Source organism: Erythranthe guttata, chromosome 10 (assembly GCF_056151865.1).
Source record: "Erythranthe guttata isolate IM_541 chromosome 10, IM_541, whole genome shotgun sequence".
Lineage (NCBI taxonomy): Eukaryota > Viridiplantae > Streptophyta > Magnoliopsida > Lamiales > Phrymaceae > Erythranthe > Erythranthe guttata.
In genome coordinates this window covers 4,786,904-4,810,877 of record NC_142542.1, presented here as the reverse complement: position 1 = coordinate 4,810,877, position 23,974 = coordinate 4,786,904, and the positions used below count along the sequence as shown (strand labels likewise).

Here is a 23,974-nt window from a genome sequence, read left to right as displayed (position 1 = left end):
AATTCAAAATATTATCTTAAAAGTTAGGTAAATAAATTAACAATTTGCATTAGTGGTCAAATTAAATATCACACGATAACATATTTATTGGACTGCCACTAGTCATTATTGGCTGCTATTTCTTAAGTCAGTAAGTCAAGCCGTTGTTAATAAACTTACAAGTTGTCAAATCGATGACTAATCCCAAATTAAACCATAATTAAGCGTTAAAACCCATTATAAATGAGTAAATAACTAAAACAATTCTAAAGTTGTACATCGTGCATTAAGATGTGTACAGTCGACCATTGACCATTTAGTCAACTTTGAATAAGTGAATTGAATATCAGCTCCCCCGGCGTCGGGACTCACGCGCCCTTAGATGGATGAGAGGCTGAGAGGTGCTGCTTGGGGGGGGGGTTTTGGGGTACTATAGTCATTTCAGAAGTAGAGGTCAATGGTAATTGGTCGGATATCATCCAAACATGCCGTTATTGCTACTGACGCGCTCTACGCTTTTAATTACACGCGCGCGATCAAATTTTGCAATATTTTTCTTTTTCAATTTCTCTTTTTGTAGTTGGAAATAAATAATAACGAACAAAATTCCGGTGTTTGGATTCGTTTTGGGAGTATTTTTATTTTAATTTGGGAAAATATATTTCGAGAAAATAATATTAATAATGAGACAAAATTTAGTGTAGCAGTCAAATCATGTTTTTAAATGTTGGAAAAAAATGTATTTTGAAAGAACAATTTAATGAATAAAGTGATATTTATTTATCTTTTAGTGTAGCAATCAAATATTTTTACTGTATCACTCAAATCATGTAAGTAGGATAGTTAATTTTTTGAATTTGTTTATAGAGATTTTTTCAAAAGCTTAACAAACAAGAATTCGTTTTCAGAAAAGAATAAACACAGAGATGGGATTGAATCACCAATCACCAATCTTAGATGCTTCTTTCTTTCCACTATTTACTTAAAGCAAATAATGTTTCATTATTAACAATTGATTTTTTTTTCAATTTTCATTTAATAAAAACTATAAATAAGTTAATTAAAGGGAGTCTCATGGGTAGTAAAAAAGATTAATTTGTTTAATTTGTTACAATTAGTTTAGGATGAATAAAACTTATCATCCCATACTAAAAAGAATGTTTGTCATGCATATATAACATTCTTCCAAGTGTAACTTTCATATGGTGTGTTCGTCATGTGACTTGCTCCATTCATTTTATTTGTCTCTATCAAAAAATAAATAAAATAATAATGATAATAAAATGATTAAATCTCATTTTATTTGTTTTTTTAGGAGTTTAACAATGCATTATTATTGGATCTTTTTACCAGAATTAATTATAACCAATTAGAGAGAAGAATCGTGTAAGTGGTTGAAGAAAGTAGTATGGTCAATATTAATCAACCATGGTATAATCCATTATATATTATAAGGGTAATTTTGTATTTTTTGTTGGACATACAATGAAGAGTGTGTTTGGCTAAAATTATAGGTTGCTAGAAAGAGTAATTAAGAGCTTATAAGCTCTTTTCGGAGTGTCTGGATTTTTTTTAGGGCAAATGGCAAAAAGGTCCATCACATGGGACTTAAATGCATTTTGATCCACAAAAAAAACAGTCTCTCAATTAAGCCCATCCCCATGTCTTTAGTCTAAAATACCCTCAATAATATAATTCTTATCAATTTCACCCATTATGCTCTAACTTCCTTAACATTACACATTGACCGTGGATTTAAACAAATATATCACATTAACCCCCAATTTTTTTTTTCAGAAAATAATTTTTTTTTGAAATGTTTTTTTCCGGCCAGATTCCGGCGCTGACCGCCGGAGACCGCCGGTCTCCGGCGTTGACTTTTTTTTTTTTTGAAATTTTTTTTTACCTGAATTTTTTTTTTCCGGCCGGTCAACCACCGTTGACCGCCGGTCTCCGGCGTTGACTTTTTTTTTTGAATTGTTTTTCTTAGAAAAAAAATATTTTAATTAATATTACTGTCTTGGCTACTAAATTACTGTCTCAGACAGTAATATTACTGTTTGAGACAGTAATATTATGAATATTATTTTTCCGAACAGTAATATTATTAATATTATTGTCTAAGAGAGTTAAATTACTGTTGGAGACAGTAATTTAACATCCAATGCAGTAATATTAATTAAATATTTTTTTTAAGGAAAAAAAAAGGTTAAATAACTGCCGGAGACAGTAATTTAGCAACGAATACAGTAATATTAATTAAAAATATTTTTTTTAAGAATAAAAAAATCAATTAACAGTTAAATTACTGTCTCCGACAGTTAAATAACTGTTAGAGATAGTAATTTAGCAACGAATACAGTAATATTAATTAAAATATTTTTGAAGAAAAAAAAAAAAAACAAAAGAGTCAATTAACAGTTAAATTACTGTCTCCGACGGATAATTACTGCCGGAGACAGTAATTTAGCAGCCAAGACAGTAATATTAATTAAAATATTATTTTTAAGAAAAAAAAAATTATAAAAAAAAAAAATCAACGCCGGAGACCCGGCACCGGCCGGAAAAAAATTTCAGGAAAAAAAAATTTCAAAAAAAAAAAAAAAAAAGTCAACGCCGGTCAACGGCGGCGACCGGCGGTCTCCGGTGGTGGCGGGTCAAAATTGGGGTCAAAATTGAAATTATGGTTAAAATTGGTTAATTGATGAAATTGGGCTAAATTGGGGTGTAAATCATGAAATTTGATTTAAATTGGGTCTCAATGAATTATGGGTAATTTTGGTATATATAAAAGGATTTTCCTTATTTGCAAATAAGTTTGAATGGGGTGGATTTATTTGAAAGACAAAAAAGTTGAATGTCCCTCTTTTAATTAAGTGCCCTTGTCATGGGTCTATTTGCCATTACCCCTATTTTTTAAGAAACTAACTTAATTTTTTTAATATATAAGCTGTTGGAGAGCTTTTAAGATCTTTTTAAAAAATATCTCTACTCCATTTTTTTGTGATCTTATAATTAATAAAAACATACCTTATAAACTCATTATTCAGGTATTTTAAAAATCAATTTTAAAAACAAGATGTAACAACTTACCAACTCATAAAAAAAAACTTAGCCGACATAAAAAACTTATCAGCTGTTTAAAATAAAATTAGCTAAAACAGACTCGAAATCTACTCCTTTTTATGTCATTTCATTGTCACATGTAATATATCTTTTTAACTTAGTTTCACATATGCGAAAAATCCATAATAATTCAATTCAATGTTATTCCTTAATAGTTAATACTATTCCATAAATACACCACCAAAACTAGTGCATAATAGATCCTACCTACATATAGATTATCTAAGCATGAATAAATATCAATTAACTGTATTCAATAGTACAAATGTATATAACTTTTTACTAGAATAATCAATATCCAAATTTCCCAAAAAGAATTATTCTATTTGAAGAGAAAAAACATATTTATTACAATATGAGGTGCATGATTTGAATTTTCAATTTTGTGTATTTGACCTTTTCTATACATTAAAATAAAAGTCTAAAATAATATTTACAATTAATAAATAACAAATACACATCCAAGACAAAATATAACACAAAAATGTACTAGAAAAAAAAATATATATAATCGACAATCTATGAATACTCTTCTTTATTTTATTGGAGGAAAGTCCCTCATGAAGTTTCATATTTACAATGTAACAAAACTTGTAATTATGGTTTCCATTTAAGTCCCTATGTTTATATTATCATTCAAGCTAAATTCCTCAATATTATTCCTATCACAAATAATAATAATAATAGATCTCACAAACTTTTCTTAAATCACCCCAAAACTTTATTACACTTTCGCCCCAACTTTATTATACTTTCGCAGCAATACTTTACAAACACAACCAACTTCACAATCTTCAACTCTATATTTATTATATTTTCCTCCCTCCAAAAACAAAATATTTATTATTTAACCCCCTAAACACCTTCCCCACCCGACAACCCCAACCCCCAATCACCACCGGCATTTCTTATCCACGCGCCCCCTCCCCTGCCCGTGGTCCCCACTCTCCATAATAATATTATATTATTTATTTTTTCTCACAAAATATATAATTAAAATATATATTATTATTTATTTATCGCCGGCTGAAAATGCTGTTGTGCTTGGATTGGGGGTATAGATTAACCGTTCAACTCTCTCCCAATTACAAATCACTACAAAAATCCAACCCCAAATCACACACACACACACACACACCCACACACACACAAACGCCAGAGCTTCGAATTATCCTCCATCATCTACCAAAATTCATTCGTATATTTATATATATATATAAATAATTATATATATATATATATATATATGTATATATATATGTAGATGTATGTATTATTATAATACACTCTGTTCCATCTTCATACACACACTCTCTCTGTGATTGGTTCCTCGGTTGTTCGATGAGCCCTAGATCTCACATACTCATACTATAATTATATATATACACGTACGTACAGAAGCATACACGCAGATCCTTCTGCTACAAGATTCAACTCCTCCCGATCTCTAATTTTTTTTTGTTCTTCCTTCCTCCTCCTCCAGCTCGCCGCCGTTCGAATCAATCAGGTAATTGAATGTTCTTCATGGGGGAATGCCGTTATGGAGGCTACATTTATTCCGCGCGTGTGTTGGTGGGTGTGTATTACGTGTGTTTTTTTTCTCGCCCTCGTGTGTGTGTGTGTGTGTGTGTATGTGTGTGTTACGTCATAGTTAATCCGCGTGGTGTATCTATAGGATTTGTCGTTTGAGTTGTGTATCTATAGGATTTGATTCAGGGGCAGGTTCCTTCGGTTTGACTTTTTTTGGGCAATGGATTCTTCGTTTTTAGTTTGCGGCGGCGTAGGGAATTTGAATCGATCAATGTGGTTTCTTTGTTACTGCATATTCGCTCGTTTGATTTGTTTGACCCAATTTGATTTCGTTTTGCAACTTGAATTATTTAACGATGGGATCTGAAGTTTGGGCATTTATGTAAAGCTGTTCGATGTACCCTTTTCGTTATGGTCAAACTGAATTTCAATCCCTGTTTTGGGAATCTGATCTATGGATTTTTTGGTCTGCGAACTTGATCTACGTTGACTTTTGGAATACGGTCGTCGTGCATATGTGTTTAACACCAGATTTGAGCTGTACTAATCTATTTATGTAGTTACCCATTTTCAATTACATATCTTGTTGTTATAAGATTTCTTTTTTTTAAATTTCTGCTAGATTTTTGCTGCTATAGCAGTGTTATCTGGCAAATAAAATGTATGTTCTTCTTAATTCAGCTTTCTTGTTTACACCAAATCAAGTTGTGTTTTTTTTTTTCGTCGTGCAGCTGCAGATCAATTGCAAACATCTCCATCTTCGTTGAATATTCAGCTTCTTACTGGATCCATTGTTTAAGTCTGCTTTAGGCAGATAAGTGGTGTTACTTTGGTAATTTTGGACTTAGAGGCGAGTTTTGAAATAAATTGTGGGAATTGACCTGTGATGCGTCATTTCTAGATGAAGTCAACTAAGGCCTGGCGTCTGGGCATGAAAGACGCATCAACATTGCCAATGGCTCGACAGCGCGGTCAATCAAAGAAGCCCACATGGATTATCGTCTTGGTTTCATTAGTCTGTTTGTTCTTAGTTTGTGCATATGTCTATCCTCCTCAGAATTCTTCGGCATGTTATGTGTTCTCATCTGGTGGCTGCAAGGGAATACAATGGCTCCCCCCTGCACCTACCAGAGAGCTATCCGATGATGAAATCGCTTCTCGTGTTGTAATTAAAAGTATTTTGAAAATGGCCCCTGCTTTATCAGAGACTCCCAAAATTGCCTTCTTATTTTTGACACCCGGTGCTTTGCCATTTGAGAAGCTATGGGACCAATTTTTCCAGGTACTTCCTGTTTCTGTTATGGTGAATTTTAAGTTCCAGATACTTTAATATATTGCTCTTGCAAGATTGACGCAATTACCGTGGAACCTATTAGACTTTTAAGTTGTTATGTCTTGGCTACTTTGATCACGTACGTGATTTGTTCCAAGCGGACTGTTGATAAACTTTGGCTAGAGACAGATTTTCATTTTTAAGATTTACTGATGTAGTTGGTCCATAAAATCCTGAGTTGACTTGCTTCCAACTTCATATCTGGTTCACTTGTAAGAGAAAATGTTATTTGATTAACTATACATTGATTTGTAATTCAAAAAATGGAAGTTGCAAGGAACGACATTCCAAAGATGTTAAATAGCCAATGAAATTGAGTATAGTTTGCGACATGGAGCACATCTTTTGAAAATGTTGTAAGGAAGCTAAAGCATAGACCAAGTAGCCGTTCACGCATAAAAATGATAACAAATTTATAGTCAAAATTGAATCATAGCAATAACTGGTTGGGTCTTTGTAGGTGAAGGAACACCATTCTCTTTATTCCATGCACTTGTTCAGCGTTAAACTTTGTATTTTGGATGGTACGGCTTGCTATTTGGTTTGAATATAATCTTCTTTTCTTCCCTCAAATTTTACCATTACAGGGCCAGGAAGATAGATTTTCTGTGTACGTGCATGCTTCGAAAGATAAACCTGTGCATTTTAGCCGTTATTTTATCAACCGGGAAATTCGTAGTGACACGGTTTGTAACTCATCTCTACTTGGTTTTATTCATTATAATTATTCGGAAGAAAATAATTCCCGTCCCTGCTTTTCTGTTATGTGAAAATGTTACATAGACTTCTGCAACTATGTTATTTTGAAGCAGTCTATCTTTACTGGTTATCTATTTCATGTTATAGTTCAAAAGATAACCGTGAGCGTATAATTGATATAACAATGCATGTATTTAGTAAAGTGTGGAGGGTGCATAATGAGCAAGTTGTATGGTTTTGTAAATTACAGGCTATGCGGCTACATGTTTTGCTGTAAAAATTTAATTTTGCAAAATGAACCAGAAACATATTAAGACATTGTGAAAAGCCATCTTAATTCCGAAGTTTTAGTGGAATATTACATTTTCTTGGATAATTGGTGATTATGCACTGAAGGCAAACTATTAGTTGTTTACTACTACAGGTAGAATGGGGTAAAATATCAATGGTGGATGCAGAAAGACGACTTTTGGCAAATGCACTCAAAGATCCAGACAACCAGCAGTTTGTACTACTCTCTGACAGGTTGCTATAAAAGAATTCGTTTGCAAAGTCTCTTAATTTTCCTTTCTGGATTCAACGATGCTAATCAAGCGTTTTCTTGGACTGAACAGCTGCATACCCCTTCGCCATTTTGATTATGTGTACAACTATCTCATGTACACGAATGTCAGCTTTGTAGATTGGTACGCTCTTTTTTCTGAAGAAAAATTGTTGCTATTTTCTTATTGGTCCCTTCTTCTATGCTACCACAATATCCCTAGTGGTTTCAACTCTATGAAATATTTAGCAGTGAGATTTTTAATATATGTTTGGTGCTTATTTTTTTCAGCCAAAATATCCATAGTAGGACAATTTTGTATAACATTCAGTGATGAGCCTTAAATATATAGGTTGAACCCCAAATAGAAACTCAGCTGAAACACTGAAGTCTAAAATATAGACGAACCATTACTTTCAAATTTTTGTTATGTAGAGTGAGATATCGAGAGATAAATGTTAGTAATATAATGGTTAGAGGAAGTCATATGCATAAAAGAACGTTAAACACATAGAATTAATCATTTAAACCTGAAGACAAATGAACTGTGTTCACGATTATTACCTTTCCTCTACTGATTAAGCATTCAGGAAATTTCAAACTTAAAGTCTATATTTTTATGTTTAACTGCAATCGGTGATTAATATTATTTTCAGTTATAAGTAAATGTGAGAGGTAAGCATGCCCCTGTTTTCTGCAGCTTTGAGGATCCTGGTCCACATGGAAGTGGCAGGTATGTTGAGCATATGCTTCCTGAAGTCGAAAAGAAAGACTTTCGAAAGGGTGCACAGGTGTGTTTCGTATTCTCACAATGTGCAAAAAATTACAGTTTGGAACTATATGCTATAAATTTTGCGGGGTTAACAACATTGAGTAATCAGCTCCGTTGTTTTATCAGTATAAAATTCATCTTGTGAAAAGTGTTTCAGAGATCAAGAAATGGCATAAGTTTATAAAATTTCTCCATTTGTATTAGCATGTACTATTCTATCTTCAAGTAATCTTTATGTTATAAAGTGATTATAAACACTTGCTGCCTCTGTTGGAAGTTGGGAGCTAACTGTAGTTTAGAATTTGGATGCATTTCTGTTTCTTGCAAGTTTTATATAATCACGCATTAATATGCTCTTTGTTCGAACATTGCAGTGGTTCACAATGAAGCGGCAGCATGCTACTATAATCATGGCTGACAGTCTCTACTTCACAAAATTCAGGGACCATTGCAAGGTGATCCTTGTTTGATTTATATATATACATCATCACTATAGCTAGAATCCCTTGATGAATGTTTCTCTGTTTGAACTAAAGGTGGAACCTAAGTGAGATATTAATAATTTGGAGACGAGAAAAAAAAAATCAGTTGTAAAAACTTGCCCAATTATTGAACAAGTCTTATGATGTATATAAACACCTATCTTCTTTCTTACTGATATTGACCTTTTATATAATTTTCTGCTTCGGGATCATTATTTTTTCTGGATAATAGATCATTATGCTTTTATTTTTATCTGGTTACATCATTATTGCTTGCGATGTTAACCTGTTAGCTTTTAATAAGTTCCCAGTTCGAATTTGCAGAAATACAGGAGTAAGAATTTGGATCTTAGATTGTAGGTAGATTCTAATATCCTATTTCCATACGTAAATAATTTGATCAATTGTTTAAACTATGAGGTACTTGGTAAGTTTAAACAGATACTAAGAGAAGTAAGGTTTACGAAAATTCATTTAAGTAGGAAACTGCAAAAGGTAAGTTTATCACGAAAATGAATAGTTATGGGTCATAAATGTGTGGCGAAATGTACATTTCTTGTATTTTAAAGCCTTACATAAGTATGTTGGAATATCAACTTCACACTGAACCACTGTTGCCGTATATTTCTTTTGATTGAACAGCCAGGCATGGAGAGGAATATCAACTGCTACTCCGACGAACACTATTTGCCGACGTTTTTCTATGTGAGGATTGTTGTACTTTATGTCACTGAATTATTACGATTCCTTTTTCTCTCATTTCCACTTGATATTTTTGACGTGCGTAGTTTTTACTTGGCCTTTTCAGATGCTTGATCCAGCTGGAATAGCCAATTGGTCAGTAACACACGTTGATTGGTCCGAAAGGAAGTGGCATCCGAAATCATACCAAGCACAGGATATTACATTAGAGCTGATGAGAAATATTACAGTATGGCTAAAAAAGCTCACTCTAATTCGATTTTATTACATCATAGTTTTTTTTCTCACGACTATCCACTGACACTCGCTTGAAAACTATATATGCAGTCGATTATGGAGAGTGTGCATCTTACAAGTGACGATAAGGTAAGTATTATCTTAGTGAGGTACTTTTGTTGAAGTACGATAATTCTGATGAAAAGTTATGTTTTACTGCAATGCAGATAGAATATAGGACGACACCTTGCGTGTGGAATGGAATCGAACGGCCGTGTTATTTATTTGGAAGGAAATTTTTACCGGATACTTTAGATAATTTACTGTCTCTTTTCCCAAACTATACGTCGTTTGAGTGAGGTGAATAGCTTTTTTTCAGTATTTGATTCTTTGGTCGAATTGCATTTCGACCCAATTCATCACCATCATCTCGAATTCACGTGTTGTAAAGCAATATCAGATTTGGATGCTCCCCGAAGATGGATTTCTTTTATTAGAGTGCAACGAGCGAAACCGGGACGGAGACTAAAGGCTGTCTTCGACCTGAATGAAGGTCCAGAAATGGCTATAATTTTGGGGAGACAATTTTTATTTTTGATTAAATTTTTCCACCCTGGTTTTGGCTAATTTATTTTTTTTACTTTATGGACAAAAACCCCTGGGGACTTTACTGCAGCTCTATAGCTGCCATTATTACAAGTTGCAAATATGTTTTTGTTTTTGTCTTTTTTCCTTTTTAACTTAAATTTGGACAATTTTTTAGCCAATTTTCTTAATTATGTGAGTTTTATTTTTGTTAATATACTAATAACATTTAATACTAATCAATAACTATACAAAATAATATTTTTATTTGATATTATAAATTTCAATAACTTAATTGGTGTATATTAATAAATAACAAACTCTTATAATTTGTTATGAAAGATTTGTTTTTATGTTGATTAAAATGATAATTATATATAATTGTTTTTTTTTTGTTAATATTAATACTAAGTAAAATAATAAATTTCATCTTTAGTACATATATTTGCAAAAAAAGTAACACAATAATAAAATATTATTTTTTAATGATAAATATATTATAAAGTACAATATAAAATTATTTTAATATTTTCTAATTTAGCAAATTCGTTAACTATACATTTCATAATAAAATGTAAAATATAAATATACATTGTCAATGAAAAAATAAATAAATAAATTAAATTAATTAAATAAATAAAAAGGAAAAGTATATAAACCCTCTTCACTTTCGTTTCCTTCTCTGCACCTTAACTCTGTACCATTCCAACTTCGCACATTTCAAATCGTAACAGAAAGTGAAAATGCAGAACGAGCAAACCAAAAATGGTACATATCCAATCACGAAATACATAGCGAATCCACGCAGCGGAAACGCCGACGAATCTCCTTCAACCCTCGGCGGCGGCGGCGGTGGTGGTGGATTCCTACTTCTTCCACACAGTGGCAGAGGAATTCCGCAAAGCCCCGAATTATTCTCAAACCTAGATGCCGGAAACGTACTCAGCTGCCCGCCCATCGGAATCTGCCCGACGAGATCGTTGTTCGACACATCCATATCCGTAAGAAACGAGAGCATCTGCATCGTTCCTGGTATGGATCCATCGATTCTGTTGTACGATAGGTCCAGCGTCGACAGCGATCTCAGACCGCCTAAACTTGCCGGTAGGTTTCCGTTCAACCTGTTGTGCCCTAAATTGAGTATCCTTAGAGAATACATCGAGCCTATGCTCTCAGGTATCGTCCCCGTCAGGTCATTATGTGACAGATCAATGTGAATCATGCTTCCGTTTCTCTCAGATGCGTAGTACACGTTTCCAGGGTGTATCCTGAAAACGGCGCAGTTTCGGAAAGGGAAAAGATCGTAGAGCTTCGACATACATTTAATCCCCTCCAGTTCGATCAGCCTGCCTGAACCTATGCATCCTGCCCTGATTCCGTTTTTCAAGAAGACAAAGGTTCTTTTAGGTGCAATGCCGGCTATCAGAAGTCCTGTTTGGTTCGCGAGCTCCGATGGGACCTCTCCGGTCAGGAAATTATCGCTCAGTTCGAGGCATACGAGGCTTGTGCTCCTGCCTAGTTCAGGGGGTATCCCTCCTGTAAGAAAATTGTCACCGAACTGAAGCACGGTGAGATTGGCTAGATTTCCAATGCCCGGTGGGATTCCACCGGTGAGTCGGTTGCTGAACAACGAGAGTGTAACCAGATTAGTACAGTTGCCTATGGAAACCGGAATCTTTCCGGTGATGAGATTGTTGTTGAGGATCATTGTCTTGATATTTGCTCCTGTACTGCAAATGTCTTGTGGGATTTCGCCTGTGATGTTGTTGCCCCACATAACTATGTCTGATAGCTTCGGGTGCGCCCAGATTTCACTTGGAATCGGTCCGGAAATAGCGTTGAAACTGAGATTAATGACTCTCAAGTTTTTACACAGTCCGAGCCCTGTAGGAATCGTACCTGTGAGATAGTTATCGGCCAAGATTATCGTGTCTAGAGGTGACTGAACTTCGCTCGAGCAAAATTCGAGAGGCAGATCTCCGGTTAAGGCATTTGCACCGAGGTCGAGTACTTGAAGCTGAGTGAAGTTTGTGAACGATTGCGGTATTGAGCCGCTGATGTTGTTGAACGGTAGGTGGAGAAAATGGAGGGTTGTGATCGAGCCAATGATTGTGGAGAGAAAATCACCCGAGAGCTGATTGTTTCCGAGGTTGAGGCTAATCAGTGAAGAACAAAATTCAAAGGTTGAAGGAAGCCCGCCTGTTAAATCGTTGTCCGAAAGATCAAGCTCTTCGAGTGTCCCACACAAACGCCCCAACCCGCGTGGAATCTCACCGTAAAATTCGTTGGAAGAGAGATTCAGTTTTCTGAGATTTCGGCAGCTCCCGAAATCGAGAGCTGCGGCAAGATCACCGGAGAAGTTGTTGGCCGAAAAATCAAGAAACTCGAAGGTGCACGTGTTGATGCTCGACGACAGATTGCCGTAGAAAGAATTGCCGCCGAAATGGAGCTCGGTGAGATTAGGCAAGACCATGAGATCGGAGATGTGGAGGTGGCCGACTAAGGTGGCGTTTGTGATGTCGAGTTTTACGACTTTGCCATTTTCGGAGCAGTGAACTGCGTTCCACGAGCAAGGGCTCGTCGAATCCGGAGTCCAGTTGGTTAAGAACCCTCTTGGATCGGATTCCACCGATGAGTTTTTGAAGGCCATTAGTTTCAGTACTTGATCATCACCATCTTCTCCAAAGCTACAGCAGATCACAGAAACAAGAACAAAGGCACAGAGTTTGATTCTTGTAATACGAGGTAGTAAAAAAACTAGCTGTTTTCTCTTCATTTTGTTCAGATCTGGAATCAGATTACTCCTGGTTATTATTCTATAATACATGTTTTGTGCTCTGGAGTTCTCCACCATTGGTCTTTGTTTTCTGTCAACAAAGGCTGGTTAAGTTTTTAATTATTTATTGAATCTTGAAGACAAATTGGAGTTGATTTTTCTCTGTGTTCTTTTTTGATTTTTTTAAGCATCTACCCAGAAGAGAAGGAAGCCGCCGAATTATGTGGTAATAATAATTCCAACATGGCCCAAAAAGGGGCGGAGTAGAGAGAGTTTATGAATCTTTTGACAACTGCTATGTGCACCCAACAGGTGAAACTTCTTATTTGTAATTGTCGCACTTTATTTTGGCTTAATTTCATTAATACCCCTCTAAGATGCTCTAATTACAATTTAATTGGATTCTTGAATATAAAATGATCAAACTTTTCTGCAGTCTGTATTTCCTTTTGTCCTATCATGAACTATGCATTTAGAATTATTTACTCCTTTGTGCAGCTAAGCAGAAACTAATCAATTGTACATGGTATATATTGTGTCAGTTTCTTGTTGACAATTTAGTAGGTATGTCCCTTATTAGATTGCTAGAAACAACTTTGTTGAGAGTTAAGTTGCAATCTAGCTAGCTAACCAATTTTTTTTTTTTTTAAATTAAAATCCTCTATAAATTTCGATTTAAAAGATCAATCTTCATCCAGATTATTCCATGTTTGTTTCAAATTACTTAAAAAAATCCTCATACGAATAGGAAGATTTGAAAAAGATTAAAAAAAAAAAAAACGAATATGACCTACACTTTCTACTGTGTTGGTGCATTATTATTACTACATTTGATCACTTGCCATCATCAAATTGTCATTGCCGCTTCATTCACAAGAGGCACAATAAGTAGTAGTAAGCTCTCCCTCAGGCTAATTCACCGTCATTCGATAACTCCACCACCTATTCACAGGCTTTCATCGGACAATGATGATATACGAGCTCCATTAATTCCGATGGAAGACACCAGTCTTTTCCTGGTCAACATCTCCATCGGTCATCCCCCGGTCCCGCAGCTCCTAGCCATGGACACCGGCAGCAACCTCATTTGGGTCCACTGCACCCGTTGTGACAGCTGTAAAACCAAAATATTCGACCCGAAAAGATCCTCCACCTACATTGGTATATCCAACTCATCCCGCCTCTGTCAGGACTACGCCGCCTCCCCCAGCTACAACAACCCGCAGTACGATTCGCAGTGCTCTTTCGGAATAAGATACGAGGACAATACCGCAAGCAGCGGCGTCCTCGCCCTGGAGAAGTTCACTTTCCTGACTTCCACCGGAGGTACGGTGGAAATCCCTAACGTGGTCCTAGGGTGCACCCTAGAATTCGACGGGGGTCCCGGTGGAAACTTCAACGGAATCTTCGGCCTCGAAGCCCCCAACGAGCACCACTTCGTCTCCCGCACCGGCGGCAACAGATTCTCCTACTGCCTAGGCAGCATTAGAGATACGAGCTATATCTATAACCAGCTGATTTTGGGAAGCGGAGCTATAATCCAGGGCATGTCCACTCCCATGAGCACTAGGAACAACCACTACTTTGTCACAATCGAAGGCATAAGCGTGGGGGATAAGCAGTTGGCCATAAATGAGTACGATTTCTATTACAATGCTGTGATAGATACAGGTACGACTTTTACGGAGCTCGTGAAGAGTGCGTACGTGCAGCTTGTGGAGGAGGTGAGGGGGTTGATGGATGGGTTATTGGAGCCCGCGCATGTCGGGAATGGCGATAATATGCTGTGCTATTTGGGGGATTTGGATAAAGATCTCAAAGGGTTTCCGATTGTGAGCTTGCATCTTTCGGAAGGGGTTGATATTGATTTGGATGTTGAAGGAATGTTCCAGAAGACTCCGGAAGGATTGGGGTTCTGCATGGCGGTTGTGGAATCGAAGTCGATGAATGTGATCGGTGTGATGGCGCAGCAGTACTACAATGTGGGGTTTAATTTGGATAATATGAGGGTGAGTTTTCAGAGGATTGATTGTGAGCTTCTTGAAGATTGATTATTTATATTTATAATGTATTATAGGACATTAAACAAGCATAATGTTTTTACTATAGATGGCACATGTTTTTTTAAGAAAGGGTTTGTTGGGAATTTTTATGATAAACTCTTCACTCTTTATTTTGCTTTAGAATCCCCTCCTAATTGTGATCTAATCTAAACACAAACACCTCTTTGTTGTTGTGTACGATGTCAAATTCTTACGTTGCACTTTTTCGAAAGCTCTTGTCTCTCTCTCTTTTCTTGTCCTAATTGCCGGTTTTTTGACAGGCAATAGACTATTTCGACGGATCCTACTGCAGGGGCATTATCGTCTTCGAGAAGTTCACGTTCGCTACATCTGACGGGGGCATATCGGTGATTCCCGATTTAATGTTTGGCCGGGGGTCAAAAGCATTGGAACCGTGGAGACACTACACGGGATCTTCGCACTCCAAAACCTTAACCGGTAAACTCTAGTCTCACGACTCGGTAATAAATTTTCGTATCGCATTGGAAACATTAGTGATCCTTATTACATGTACAACCAGTTGGTGCTGGGCGAAGGAGCTGTGATCGAAGGCAACTCAACCCCGTTGAGAATTTGGCACGGTTACTATGTGGTGAGCATACAGGGGATTAGTGTAGGGGAGAAGCAACTCGAGTTCGACAAGCAAGAATTTTATTACAACGTTGTAATAAATTCGTTTGATTCGACTTGAATGGGATGGAAGGTTAGTTCCTTGAATATTGAATGTCAACTTCTTAAAGACATAGAGCAATTTGATTATCGATTCACCAAAGCATTTCTTGTTTTCTCAATCTCAGCTTCTCTGCAACAGCACAAAGTCTCTTAAACCAGACGAACTTTGGGAGCCAAAAAGGGTATATTTCTTGCTGCCTTATTCACTCTTCGAAACCAACGTTTCGCCATTGTACTTTGCCCCCACTGCTAGAAAACTGGCCTCGGTTGCACAGAAGGGCACTTCCAAATCCAAGTCATGCAACCATAAACTGCCAGCAAGTTCAGACCGAGTTTTTTCAGACAAGAGCAACAACATAGGAGTCGAAATGGGGAACGGTGAAGTGTTTCTTGGTACGAAAAAGTGTTCAAAGTCGAGATCCTGGAGTTCGGTCTTGGCTACAATTCGAGAGAAATCTTTCGATAGCAGAAGTGAATCTGAGTTAAAGGAAAGTATACAATTCAAGTTGATGTATAGTGCAAGAGGGGTTCTTTTTGTTTTTTTTTTTTTTTTTTTTTTTTTTTTGTTTTGTTTTGTTTTAAGTTAGCTTTACTAAAAATAGGAGAATTAAATCATAATTGTTGATATATTATTTGCAAGTGATTTTTTTTTTTTTTTTTTAATTTATAATTATAGTGAATGTGGCTTCATATTTATACAATCGCATATAAGAGTGCTCTTGCCGCCAAAATTTTCAACTAATTACCGGATATTTCACAAGAATGCCAGATGTGTGCCCTTTCAAATGCTTTCAAATGATGCCGGAAAAAACTTGGTTCCTTTCTCCACCACCTGCGCCAAGACTAAAGCCTTCCTGCTTGGGCTTTCGCTACACGCTGCCGCAATCAAAACAGGAACACATACAGAAATCTGTATCGGTAATCATGCTCCAAATTTGTTATGCAAATTGTGGCTGCATTGATTCAGCCCGCCAGATGTTTGACAAAATTTCGCACAGAAATTTGCTCACGTGGTCTGCCATGATATCGGGTTACGACCAATCGAAAAGACCCCATTTTGCACTTCAACTTTTCAGTCAAATGGAATCTGTCTTTGCCAGTGCTCTTAGTTCTTCCTCTGAAAGTAAGAACTTGTACTTTGGCCGGCAAATTCATCCTCAGGTAAAACTAATTTTGCAGCATGAAATGCAGTATGTGCTCTCCGATGCCTTATTGATCTTTACTGAAGTAAGCCCGATTCTTTAACTTTCGTTTCTTACATTGTAACAACTATCGGGGCTGGTGGAAAATAAGCATCTAGAACTTCTCGAAGATCGATGATTTACATATAATATACATGACATGAACTAATCATGGTGTTTTTACTATATATGACACATGTTGTGGTTTTTAGGAAAGAGTTTGTTGAGAAATTTTATTATAACAACTCTTTAGTTTGCTTTAAAACACCCTCCTAACTATGATCTAATCTAACTCAAACAACCTCTGTTTTATTGTACAATGGCAAATTCTTACATTGCATTTTCTATTTTTGTTCTAATTACCCGTTTTTCGACAGGCGTTGAAGCCACAAATCGGACAAAGCTAGTCCTCCGCCTTATACACCGAGACTCGATATTTCGTCCGTCTTATTCAGACGCAAAGAATGACCTAAGGGCTCCTTTGGTTCCGTACGAAAGAGGCCTACTTTTCTTGGTAAATATTTCAATAGGTGAGCCTCCGATCCCGCAACTTCTAGCTATGGATACCGGAAGTTCACTAACGTGGCTGCACCCTCACCTCTGCACCGGATGCAACCCTCCGGCAAACCGGGCCCCACTCAACAACCCTAAAAGATCATCGACCTGCACAAAGCTCTCGTGTGATTTTAAATACCAATGCCAAGAATATTTCGTCAACAGCGATTGCAGCCAAGTATCTTCTCAATGCACCTACAAGATAGAATATGTCGACAGATCGTATGCCAGGGGCATTATTGTCTCAGAAAAGTTCACGTTCGCTACGTCAGATGACGGCATATCGGTAATTCCCGATTTACTCTTCGGTTGCGGGCTCGAAAGCCGCGGGAACGTGCTAAGACTGAACGGAATCCTCGGACTTTCAAACCTCAACCGACACTCGTTAGTCTCTCGAGTTGGTAAGAAATTTTCGTACTGCATAGGAAACATCAGCGACCCTTATTACACGTACAACCAGTTGGTACTAGGCGAAGGGGCCGTTCTAGAAGGCGAGTCAACTCGGTTGGGTATTAGGCACGGTCACTATGTGGTGAGCTTACAAGGGATTAGCGTGGGCGAGACGAAACTTGAGTTCAACGAGCAAGAATTCTATTACAACGTCGTAATAGACTCGGGGTCAACGTTGACTTCTCTAAAGAGAAGTGCTTTCGAACCCCTTAAGGAAGCAGTGGTGAACATGCTCGACGGTCTGATCCAGCCTGTACTAATCGAGGGTTTCGGGGAAAGGCCCTGTTATAGAGGGGATTTGGTGAGAGATTTAAAAGGTTTTCCGACTGTGACTTTGCATCTCGACGGAGAAACTGAACTGAGTTTGGATGTCGAAGGAATGTTTCAGAGAATCGGAAGCGATTTGTTTTGCATGGCCGTCGTTGCTTCGACGAACGGAATTAATATTATAGGAGTGCTTGCTCAGCAGTACTATAATGTTGGATTTGATTTGAATGAAATGAAGGTTAGTTTCTTGAAGATTGAATGTGAAGTCCTTGAAGACTAAAAAAGTACACGAGTATCAACGCGCAAAACCATTCGTTTTTAGAAATAAACATTTAATCCCAACTTAACTCACGGTCGCAAACTTCTGCTTTTTAAGTAAGCTTTTGCAAGCACCACCTAATTACAAGTACTTATAAGTTATAAGCTCCTATTTAAAATTTTGATTCATATATAGTGTGCTTTTGGCGCCAAGTTCAACTGACATTACCGAAATTTCACAAGATAAGATATTTGTGACAAGCTCGACCTCGGAATTGGAATATAATATTCTAATTTAGATCCTGTATCTATAGGTGGTGGCGTTTGTATTGTAGTTCCCATCAATTGAAAACTGCAGAAGTATAATGTAGATACTCAAATTATTTAACTTGGTTCATTTCTCCACCACTGCGCGAAAACAAAGGCTTTCCGACTTGGGATTCCGATGCACGCTCTCACAAACAAAAAAGGAACGCCGGCAGAAAGCTTTATCGGCAACCATGTTCTAAATTTTAATGCGAAATGTGGCTGCATTATTGATTCAGCCCACCAGGTGTTTGACAAAATGTCTTGCTGAGAAATTCGGTCACGGGGTCCGCCATGATATCGGGTTACGACCAATCGGATAGACCCCCCCGTTGTTGATCGCTTCAACTTTTCAATCTGATTCTTTAACTTTGGTTTCTTACACTACACAATTATTAGGGTGATTTTTCAGGTAATTGATTGTTAGCTTCTTGAAGATTTATGGGATGTATGTATAATTATACAGGGCATGAAACAATCATGTTGTGTTTTTAGGAAAGAGTTTGTTGAGGAATTTTATATTAAGCTATTTACTCTTGACTTTGCTTTAAAATCCCCTCCTAACTATCATCTAATCTAACACAAACACCTCTTTGTTGTTGTTACAATGGCAGATTCTTGCATTACATTTTTTCAAAAGCTCATGTCTCTGTCGATTCTTGTCCTAATTGCCCGTTTTTCGACAGGCGTTGAAGCCACGAATCGGACGAAGCTAGTCCTCCGCCTTATACACCGAGACTCGATACTCCCTTTGCCTTATTCAGAAGCAGAGAATGACCTAAGGGCTCCTTTGGTTCCGCACGGAAGAGGTCTACTTTTCTTGGTAAATGTTTCAATAGGTGAGCCTCCAATCCCGCAACTTCTAGCTATGGACACCGGAAGTCCACTAACTTGGCTGCATTCTTACCTCTGCACCGGATGCAACCCTCCTACAAACCGGGCCCCAATCGATGACCCTAAAAGATCGTCGACATGCACAAGTTTGTCGTGCGACTTTAAATATCAATGCCAACAATATTTAGGCGACACCGATTGCAGCCAAGAATCTTTTCGATGCACCTACAACATGGTCTATATGGACGGATCGTATACCAAGGGTATTATCGCCTCCGAAAAGTTCACCTTCGACACCTCGGACGGGGGCATATCGGCAATTCCCGATTTAGTCTTCGGCTGCGGGATCGAAAGCCATGGGGTGGTGGTAAGACTAAGCGGGATCCTCGGACTATCAAACCTCAACGGGCACTCGTTAGTCACTCGAGTCGGTAAGAAGTTCTCGTATTGCATTGGAAACATTAGCGATCCTTATTACATGTACAACCAGTTGGTGCTAGGCGAAGGTGCCGTTTTAGACGGCGATTCAACCGGGTTGGATATTAGGAACGATCAATATGTGGTGAGCATACAAGGGATTAGCGTAGGGGAAAAGAAACTCGAGTTCAACAAGCAAGAATACCACTACAACGTCCTAATAGACTCGGGGTCCACTTTCACTTATTTACAGAGGAGTGCTTTCGAAGCGCTTAAGGAAGAAGTGGTCAACATACTTGCGGATTCTATGCAGCTTGAAATAATCGAGGGTTTCGAGGAAACGCCGTGTTATAGGGGGGATATGGTGAGAGATATAGAGGATTTCCCGAGTGTGACTTTGCATTTCGACGGGGATACCAAACTGAGGTTGAATGTCGAAGGGATGTTCCATAGAATAAGAAGCGACATTTTTTGCATGGCTGTCGTTGTTTCGGAAGACGAAACGAATACAATAGGAGTGCTTGCTCAGCAGTACTGTAATATTGGATTCGATTTGAATGAAATGAAGGTCAGGTTCTCGAAGATCGACTGTGAACTCCTTGAAGACTAAAGTAGTAGCATATCAACACAAAACCATTTCTTTTGTTCACTTAGGTCCCGTTTGGCTAAGCTTATTTGATGTTGTTATGTTTTAAGAGTTGTTGATAAACTGTTACGTCTTATTTTAAAATAATTAATTATTAAAATGTTTGGACAAGGAGCTTATCAACTATTTTTATGAACTTATAATCTCTTTAAATTATTTTATTAGATGCTTATTGGATTCCTTTACTAATTGAAATGGATAATACTAACTACAAGTACTTATAAGCTCTTATTTATAATTTTGATTTATATATATTATATATTATTGACAAATGGGTTTTTAGATGCACTTTCTCCAACGGGCAAAAAATACACAATGTGCTCTTGCCGCCAAATTCAAGTAATATTGCCGCCATTTCACAGGATTTGAGATTTGTGACAAGCTCACTCTCGGAATTGGGATGTGGTGATATTGTAATTTTTAAAATTGAAGAACCCCCAAATTAATTAGATTTGAGAAAAAGGGCAACATTTTAATGAAATTGTAGTTGTGAATTTCGATTCCAGTGGTCAATTTATGTGCAGTTCGTCTTCAACATCAGATTTCTTGGTGGAAAAATGGTGCCGGAGAAACTTGGTTCCTTTCTCCACCACTGCGCCAAAACAAAGTCCTTCCGGCTTGGGATTTCCCTACACGCTGCCGCAATCAAAACAGGAACGCTGGCAGAAGTCTTTACCGGAAACCATGTTCTCAACTTTTATGCGAAATGTGGCTGCATTGATGCCGCCCGCCACCTGTTTGACGAAATGCCGCACAGAAATTTGGTCACATGGTCTGCTATGATATCGGGTTACGGCCAGTCGAATAGACCCCGTTTAGGACTTCAACTTTTCAGTCGAATGCAGACGTATTTTAAGCCAAACGAACACGTCTTTGCTAGTGTTCTTAGTTCTTGCTCCGAAATTACGGACTTGTATCTCGGGCGGCAAATTCACGCTCAGGCATTAAAACTGAGACATGCTTGTGTTATCTTCGTTCTTAATTCACTAATTTTGATGTACATGAAATGTGGTATGTGCACCGATGCCTTATCGATGTTTACTGATAGTAAGTCAGATTCTTTAACATTGGTTTCGTACAATATAGCAATTACCGGGTTGGTTGAAAATAAACAGCAAGAAAAGGGGATTGAATTATTCCGAAGTATGTCTCGACTGGGTCTCGTTCCTGATCAGTTTACTTTTGCGGGATTATTAGGGCCCGGTCAACCCAGTTATGATCTATCTGTAGTCATGCAATTGCACGGTCAAATGCTAAAGCTTGGGCTCGATTACATCGCATTTTCCGGAAATATCTTGATTGCATTATACTCGAGTTATAATCTGATAGACGAACCCGAAAAGGTTTTCAGGTATATCGAAGAAAAAGATGCTATTTCGTGGAATACAGCTATTGCTGCTTGCTGTCACTGTGAAGATAACTCAAAGGCTTTGGATATTTTCCGAGAGATGGTGAATGAACGTAATGTGGATCCAGATGAATTCACGTACGCAAGTGTGCTTTCTGCAGCTGCTCGAACGGGCTCAATGATAAACGGGAAGGAAATTCATGCCCGTCTAATTAGGACAAGGCAAGATTATGATGTTGGTGTTGGAAATTCACTTGTCAACATGTACGCTAAAAACGGATCCATTACTTCGAGTTACACTATTTTCCAGCAAATGGAGATTCGTAATATTTTTTCGTGGAACAGCATTATCGCTGCCTTTGCAAATCACGGCCTTGCCGAGAAAGCTATTGCATTGTTCGAGGAAATGACGAAAACAGGACTGGAGCCAGATTCCGTTACGTTTCTCGAACTTCTAACGGCCTGCAATCATTCGGGCCTGTTGGATGCGGGCCGGGCCCTTTTCAACTCCATGAGCGAGATTTACGGAATTACCCCTACTGCGAACCATTTGTGCAGCCTCGTTGACTTACTAGGAAGAGCCGGGAGGTTAACCGAAGCTAACGAATACGCACGTAAATATTCTGTAATAAACGATGCAGTTGTTTTGGGGTCGTTACTTTCTTCGTGCAGATTGCATGGAGGGTTTCTTGCGGGAGAAGAGATAGCTAAGAAGCTTCTAGAACTTGGTCATGTTACGAGGTGTTCGCCTTATGTTCTGCTTTCGAACGTGTACGCAATGAATAGAAAGTGGGATTGTGTTGACCGGACGAGGAACTTGATTCGAGTTGGTGGATTGAAGAAGGAGCCTGCGTGCAGTTTGATCGAAGTAAATCGATCGATTAAAAAGTTTTAAATTTGTGGATTTTAATTCTTGTAAAAATATTCAGTGAATGAATGAATATACAGAGATGTAGTTTTCCTGAGAATCAGACAGTAAAGGGTCTCACCATAACAATCATAGATCAGCATGCAGGGAATTAATAAACTTGTCCTAAACGTAAGAACCACTCATATTTGCTTGTTTAGTTGGTATAAGTTGATGTCATTTTCTCTCTCTAGAAATTAGAGTCTTAATTAAGCAAAATCTGAGGTCTGAAACTAATGGAGGAAAATAGTGTTCTTGTGTGTGCAGAACACCTTTAAAAAGTTTCTAACTTTCTTGCACATGATGATAACATCATATATATGTATATATATATAAACCTCTGTATATTAATAGAGTCGGAAGTAACAAAATTCTATTAAATTATGGAACTAATAAGTAAGTAGATTTTTATCGAGTTATAACCAAAAGAAACTATTATTTAAGAACTTATCGAGTCTCTACCGTAGATTTTTATTTTATTTTATTTTTCCATTAGGTGATTTAAACCGTTTGAATAGACACATACGTGTACGCCACAAAATCATATGGGAAAAGAAAATACCCATTACCTAAACTCTATTTATCAAACCCATATTTAAATTTTCATTGCTTCATCTTATTGAAGAAAAAAAATTGGGACTTGTAGAAAATAGTTGAAATGGGCGAAAAAAACAAACAAACAAACAAACAAAGAATTGCAAAACATGTACATCACGTAGTTAATTAATTAATTTATTTATTATTAAAAAAAAAATAGGGCGGCGCGTGAGGGGCAGCCATTGATGGTGTCCAATTTTCATTATTAATAATCAAAAGTCGGTTTTCAGTTTCCACGCTTTCAAGCATCAAAGCCACACAATACATTATAAAATATAGTAACAACTCTTATCTCCTTCTCAATATTATATTGTGAGATTGCTAAAGAATAATATCTCATTTTCAGAGTTATAATAAATTATGATGTTTCATAGATTTAACATATTTAATTTTAATTCTAACTCCAATTTATGCTGAAATTTGCATCCATGTAGATGAAGGATCCAACCCTTGGCTCCATTGTCGCATTTTTTAAAAAAACAAAAGTAAAATAATTTTCTTGAAATCGGATCGCATTCGTTGCTAAAAAAATCTTGAAAAATAAATAATAATAATAATAATAATAATAAAAAGGTATGAGCCATAAATTATTCGGAGTTTGCTAACCCAAGAAACAGCATCTTCCCACATCCAGTCAAAATTACATTACACAACAAAAGTGTGCTACTTATTTATTTATTAATAGAACAAATATTGTTAATTAATATTATTAGGTGTGAATAATTACCAATT

The 23,974-nt window shown here is 37.1% G+C and overlaps 5 protein-coding genes and 1 pseudogene across 11 annotated transcripts; 5 read left to right on the top strand and 1 right to left on the bottom strand.

Moving 5' to 3' along the window:
• The first annotated feature begins 4,343 nt into the window (after nucleotides 1-4,343).
• On the top strand, nucleotides 4,344-10,101 carry LOC105949986 (hypothetical protein). Of its 4 annotated transcripts, none has more exons than XM_012973304.2 (12): nucleotides 4,344-4,612; nucleotides 5,367-5,917; nucleotides 6,556-6,654; nucleotides 7,092-7,192; nucleotides 7,282-7,353; nucleotides 7,909-7,999; nucleotides 8,355-8,435; nucleotides 9,105-9,167; nucleotides 9,271-9,393; nucleotides 9,492-9,530; nucleotides 9,608-9,740; nucleotides 9,841-10,101. In XM_012973304.2, exons 2-11 carry the CDS (start codon nucleotides 5,537-5,539, stop codon nucleotides 9,737-9,739), a joined length of 1,182 nt encoding a protein of 393 aa, XP_012828758.1. In that variant the 5' UTR covers nucleotides 4,344-4,612; nucleotides 5,367-5,536; the 3' UTR covers nucleotide 9,740; nucleotides 9,841-10,101. The 4 variants fall into 4 exon arrangements, with proteins under 4 accessions (XP_012828758.1, XP_088681098.1, XP_088681097.1 ...); XM_088824972.1 differs by having other exon boundaries at nucleotides 9,832-10,101; XM_088824971.1 differs by having other exon boundaries at nucleotides 9,608-10,101.
• A 514-nt stretch (nucleotides 10,102-10,615) lies between these two features.
• On the bottom strand, nucleotides 10,616-12,960 carry LOC105949907 (receptor-like protein kinase BRI1-like 3 pseudogene; annotated as a pseudogene). The gene has a single exon (XR_016034123.1). The product of XR_016034123.1 is annotated as a receptor-like protein kinase BRI1-like 3 pseudogene (transcript).
• Nucleotides 12,569-16,113, top strand: LOC105950002 (aspartic proteinase CDR1). Of its 3 annotated transcripts, XM_088824970.1 has the most exons (6): nucleotides 12,569-12,710; nucleotides 12,930-13,053; nucleotides 13,694-14,750; nucleotides 15,065-15,242; nucleotides 15,325-15,507; nucleotides 15,602-16,113. In XM_088824970.1, exons 3-5 carry the CDS (start codon nucleotides 13,737-13,739, stop codon nucleotides 15,414-15,416), a joined length of 1,284 nt encoding a protein of 427 aa, XP_088681096.1. In that variant the 5' UTR covers nucleotides 12,569-12,710; nucleotides 12,930-13,053; nucleotides 13,694-13,736; the 3' UTR covers nucleotides 15,417-15,507; nucleotides 15,602-16,113. The 3 variants fall into 3 exon arrangements, with proteins under 3 accessions (XP_088681096.1, XP_088681094.1, XP_088681095.1); XM_088824968.1 differs by lacking the exons at nucleotides 12,569-12,710; nucleotides 12,930-13,053 and having other exon boundaries at nucleotides 13,431-14,750; XM_088824969.1 differs by lacking the exons at nucleotides 12,569-12,710; nucleotides 12,930-13,053 and having other exon boundaries at nucleotides 13,431-14,750; nucleotides 15,616-15,752.
• An 801-nt stretch (nucleotides 16,114-16,914) lies between these two features.
• Nucleotides 16,915-18,378, top strand: LOC105949945 (aspartyl protease UND). Its single transcript, XM_012973249.2, has one exon. The coding sequence runs from the start codon at nucleotides 16,977-16,979 to the stop codon at nucleotides 18,207-18,209; it is 1,233 nt and encodes a 410-aa protein (XP_012828703.1). The 5' UTR covers nucleotides 16,915-16,976; the 3' UTR covers nucleotides 18,210-18,378.
• Nucleotides 18,379-18,554: 176 nt separating this feature from the next.
• On the top strand, nucleotides 18,555-20,526 carry LOC105949906 (aspartyl protease UND). Its single transcript, XM_012973210.2, has 2 exons — nucleotides 18,555-18,905; nucleotides 19,180-20,526. Exon 2 carries the CDS (start codon nucleotides 19,362-19,364, stop codon nucleotides 20,352-20,354), a length of 993 nt encoding a protein of 330 aa, XP_012828664.2. The 5' UTR covers nucleotides 18,555-18,905; nucleotides 19,180-19,361; the 3' UTR covers nucleotides 20,355-20,526.
• Nucleotides 20,527-20,770: 244 nt separating this feature from the next.
• LOC105949905 (pentatricopeptide repeat-containing protein At4g33990) lies at nucleotides 20,771-22,706 on the top strand. The gene has a single exon (XM_012973209.2). It carries the CDS (start codon nucleotides 20,948-20,950, stop codon nucleotides 22,631-22,633), a length of 1,686 nt encoding a protein of 561 aa, XP_012828663.2. The 5' UTR covers nucleotides 20,771-20,947; the 3' UTR covers nucleotides 22,634-22,706.
• Nucleotides 22,707-23,974: the final 1,268 nt, after the last annotated feature.

What these genes read in the sequence shown, in the direction of transcription:
- LOC105949905 (XM_012973209.2), top strand. Translation starts at nt 20,948, where the DNA reads ATGGTGCCGGAGAAACTTGGTTCCTTTCTCCACCACTGCGCCAAAACA.
- LOC105949945 (XM_012973249.2), top strand. Translation starts at nt 16,977, where the DNA reads ATGGCAAATTCTTACATTGCATTTTCTATTTTTGTTCTAATTACCCGT.
- LOC105950002 (XM_088824968.1), top strand. Translation starts at nt 13,527, where the DNA reads ATGACCTACACTTTCTACTGTGTTGGTGCATTATTATTACTACATTTG. An exon ending in TTAATTTGGATAATATGAGG is followed by an intron (nt 14,751 to 15,064) that starts GTGAGTTTTCAG and finishes GTTTTTTGACAG; the next exon opens with GCAATAGACTATTTCGACGG. An exon ending in GCACTCCAAAACCTTAACCG is followed by an intron (nt 15,243 to 15,324) that starts GTAAACTCTAGT and finishes ATGTACAACCAG; the next exon opens with TTGGTGCTGGGCGAAGGAGC.
- LOC105949906 (XM_012973210.2), top strand. Translation starts at nt 19,362, where the DNA reads ATGGACACCGGAAGTCCACTAACTTGGCTGCATTCTTACCTCTGCACC.
- LOC105949986 (XM_012973304.2), top strand. Translation starts at nt 5,537, where the DNA reads ATGAAGTCAACTAAGGCCTGGCGTCTGGGCATGAAAGACGCATCAACA. An exon ending in AATGTCAGCTTTGTAGATTG is followed by an intron (nt 7,354 to 7,908) that starts GTACGCTCTTTT and finishes TGTTTTCTGCAG; the next exon opens with CTTTGAGGATCCTGGTCCAC. An exon ending in ATCTTACAAGTGACGATAAG is followed by an intron (nt 9,531 to 9,607) that starts GTAAGTATTATC and finishes ACTGCAATGCAG; the next exon opens with ATAGAATATAGGACGACACC.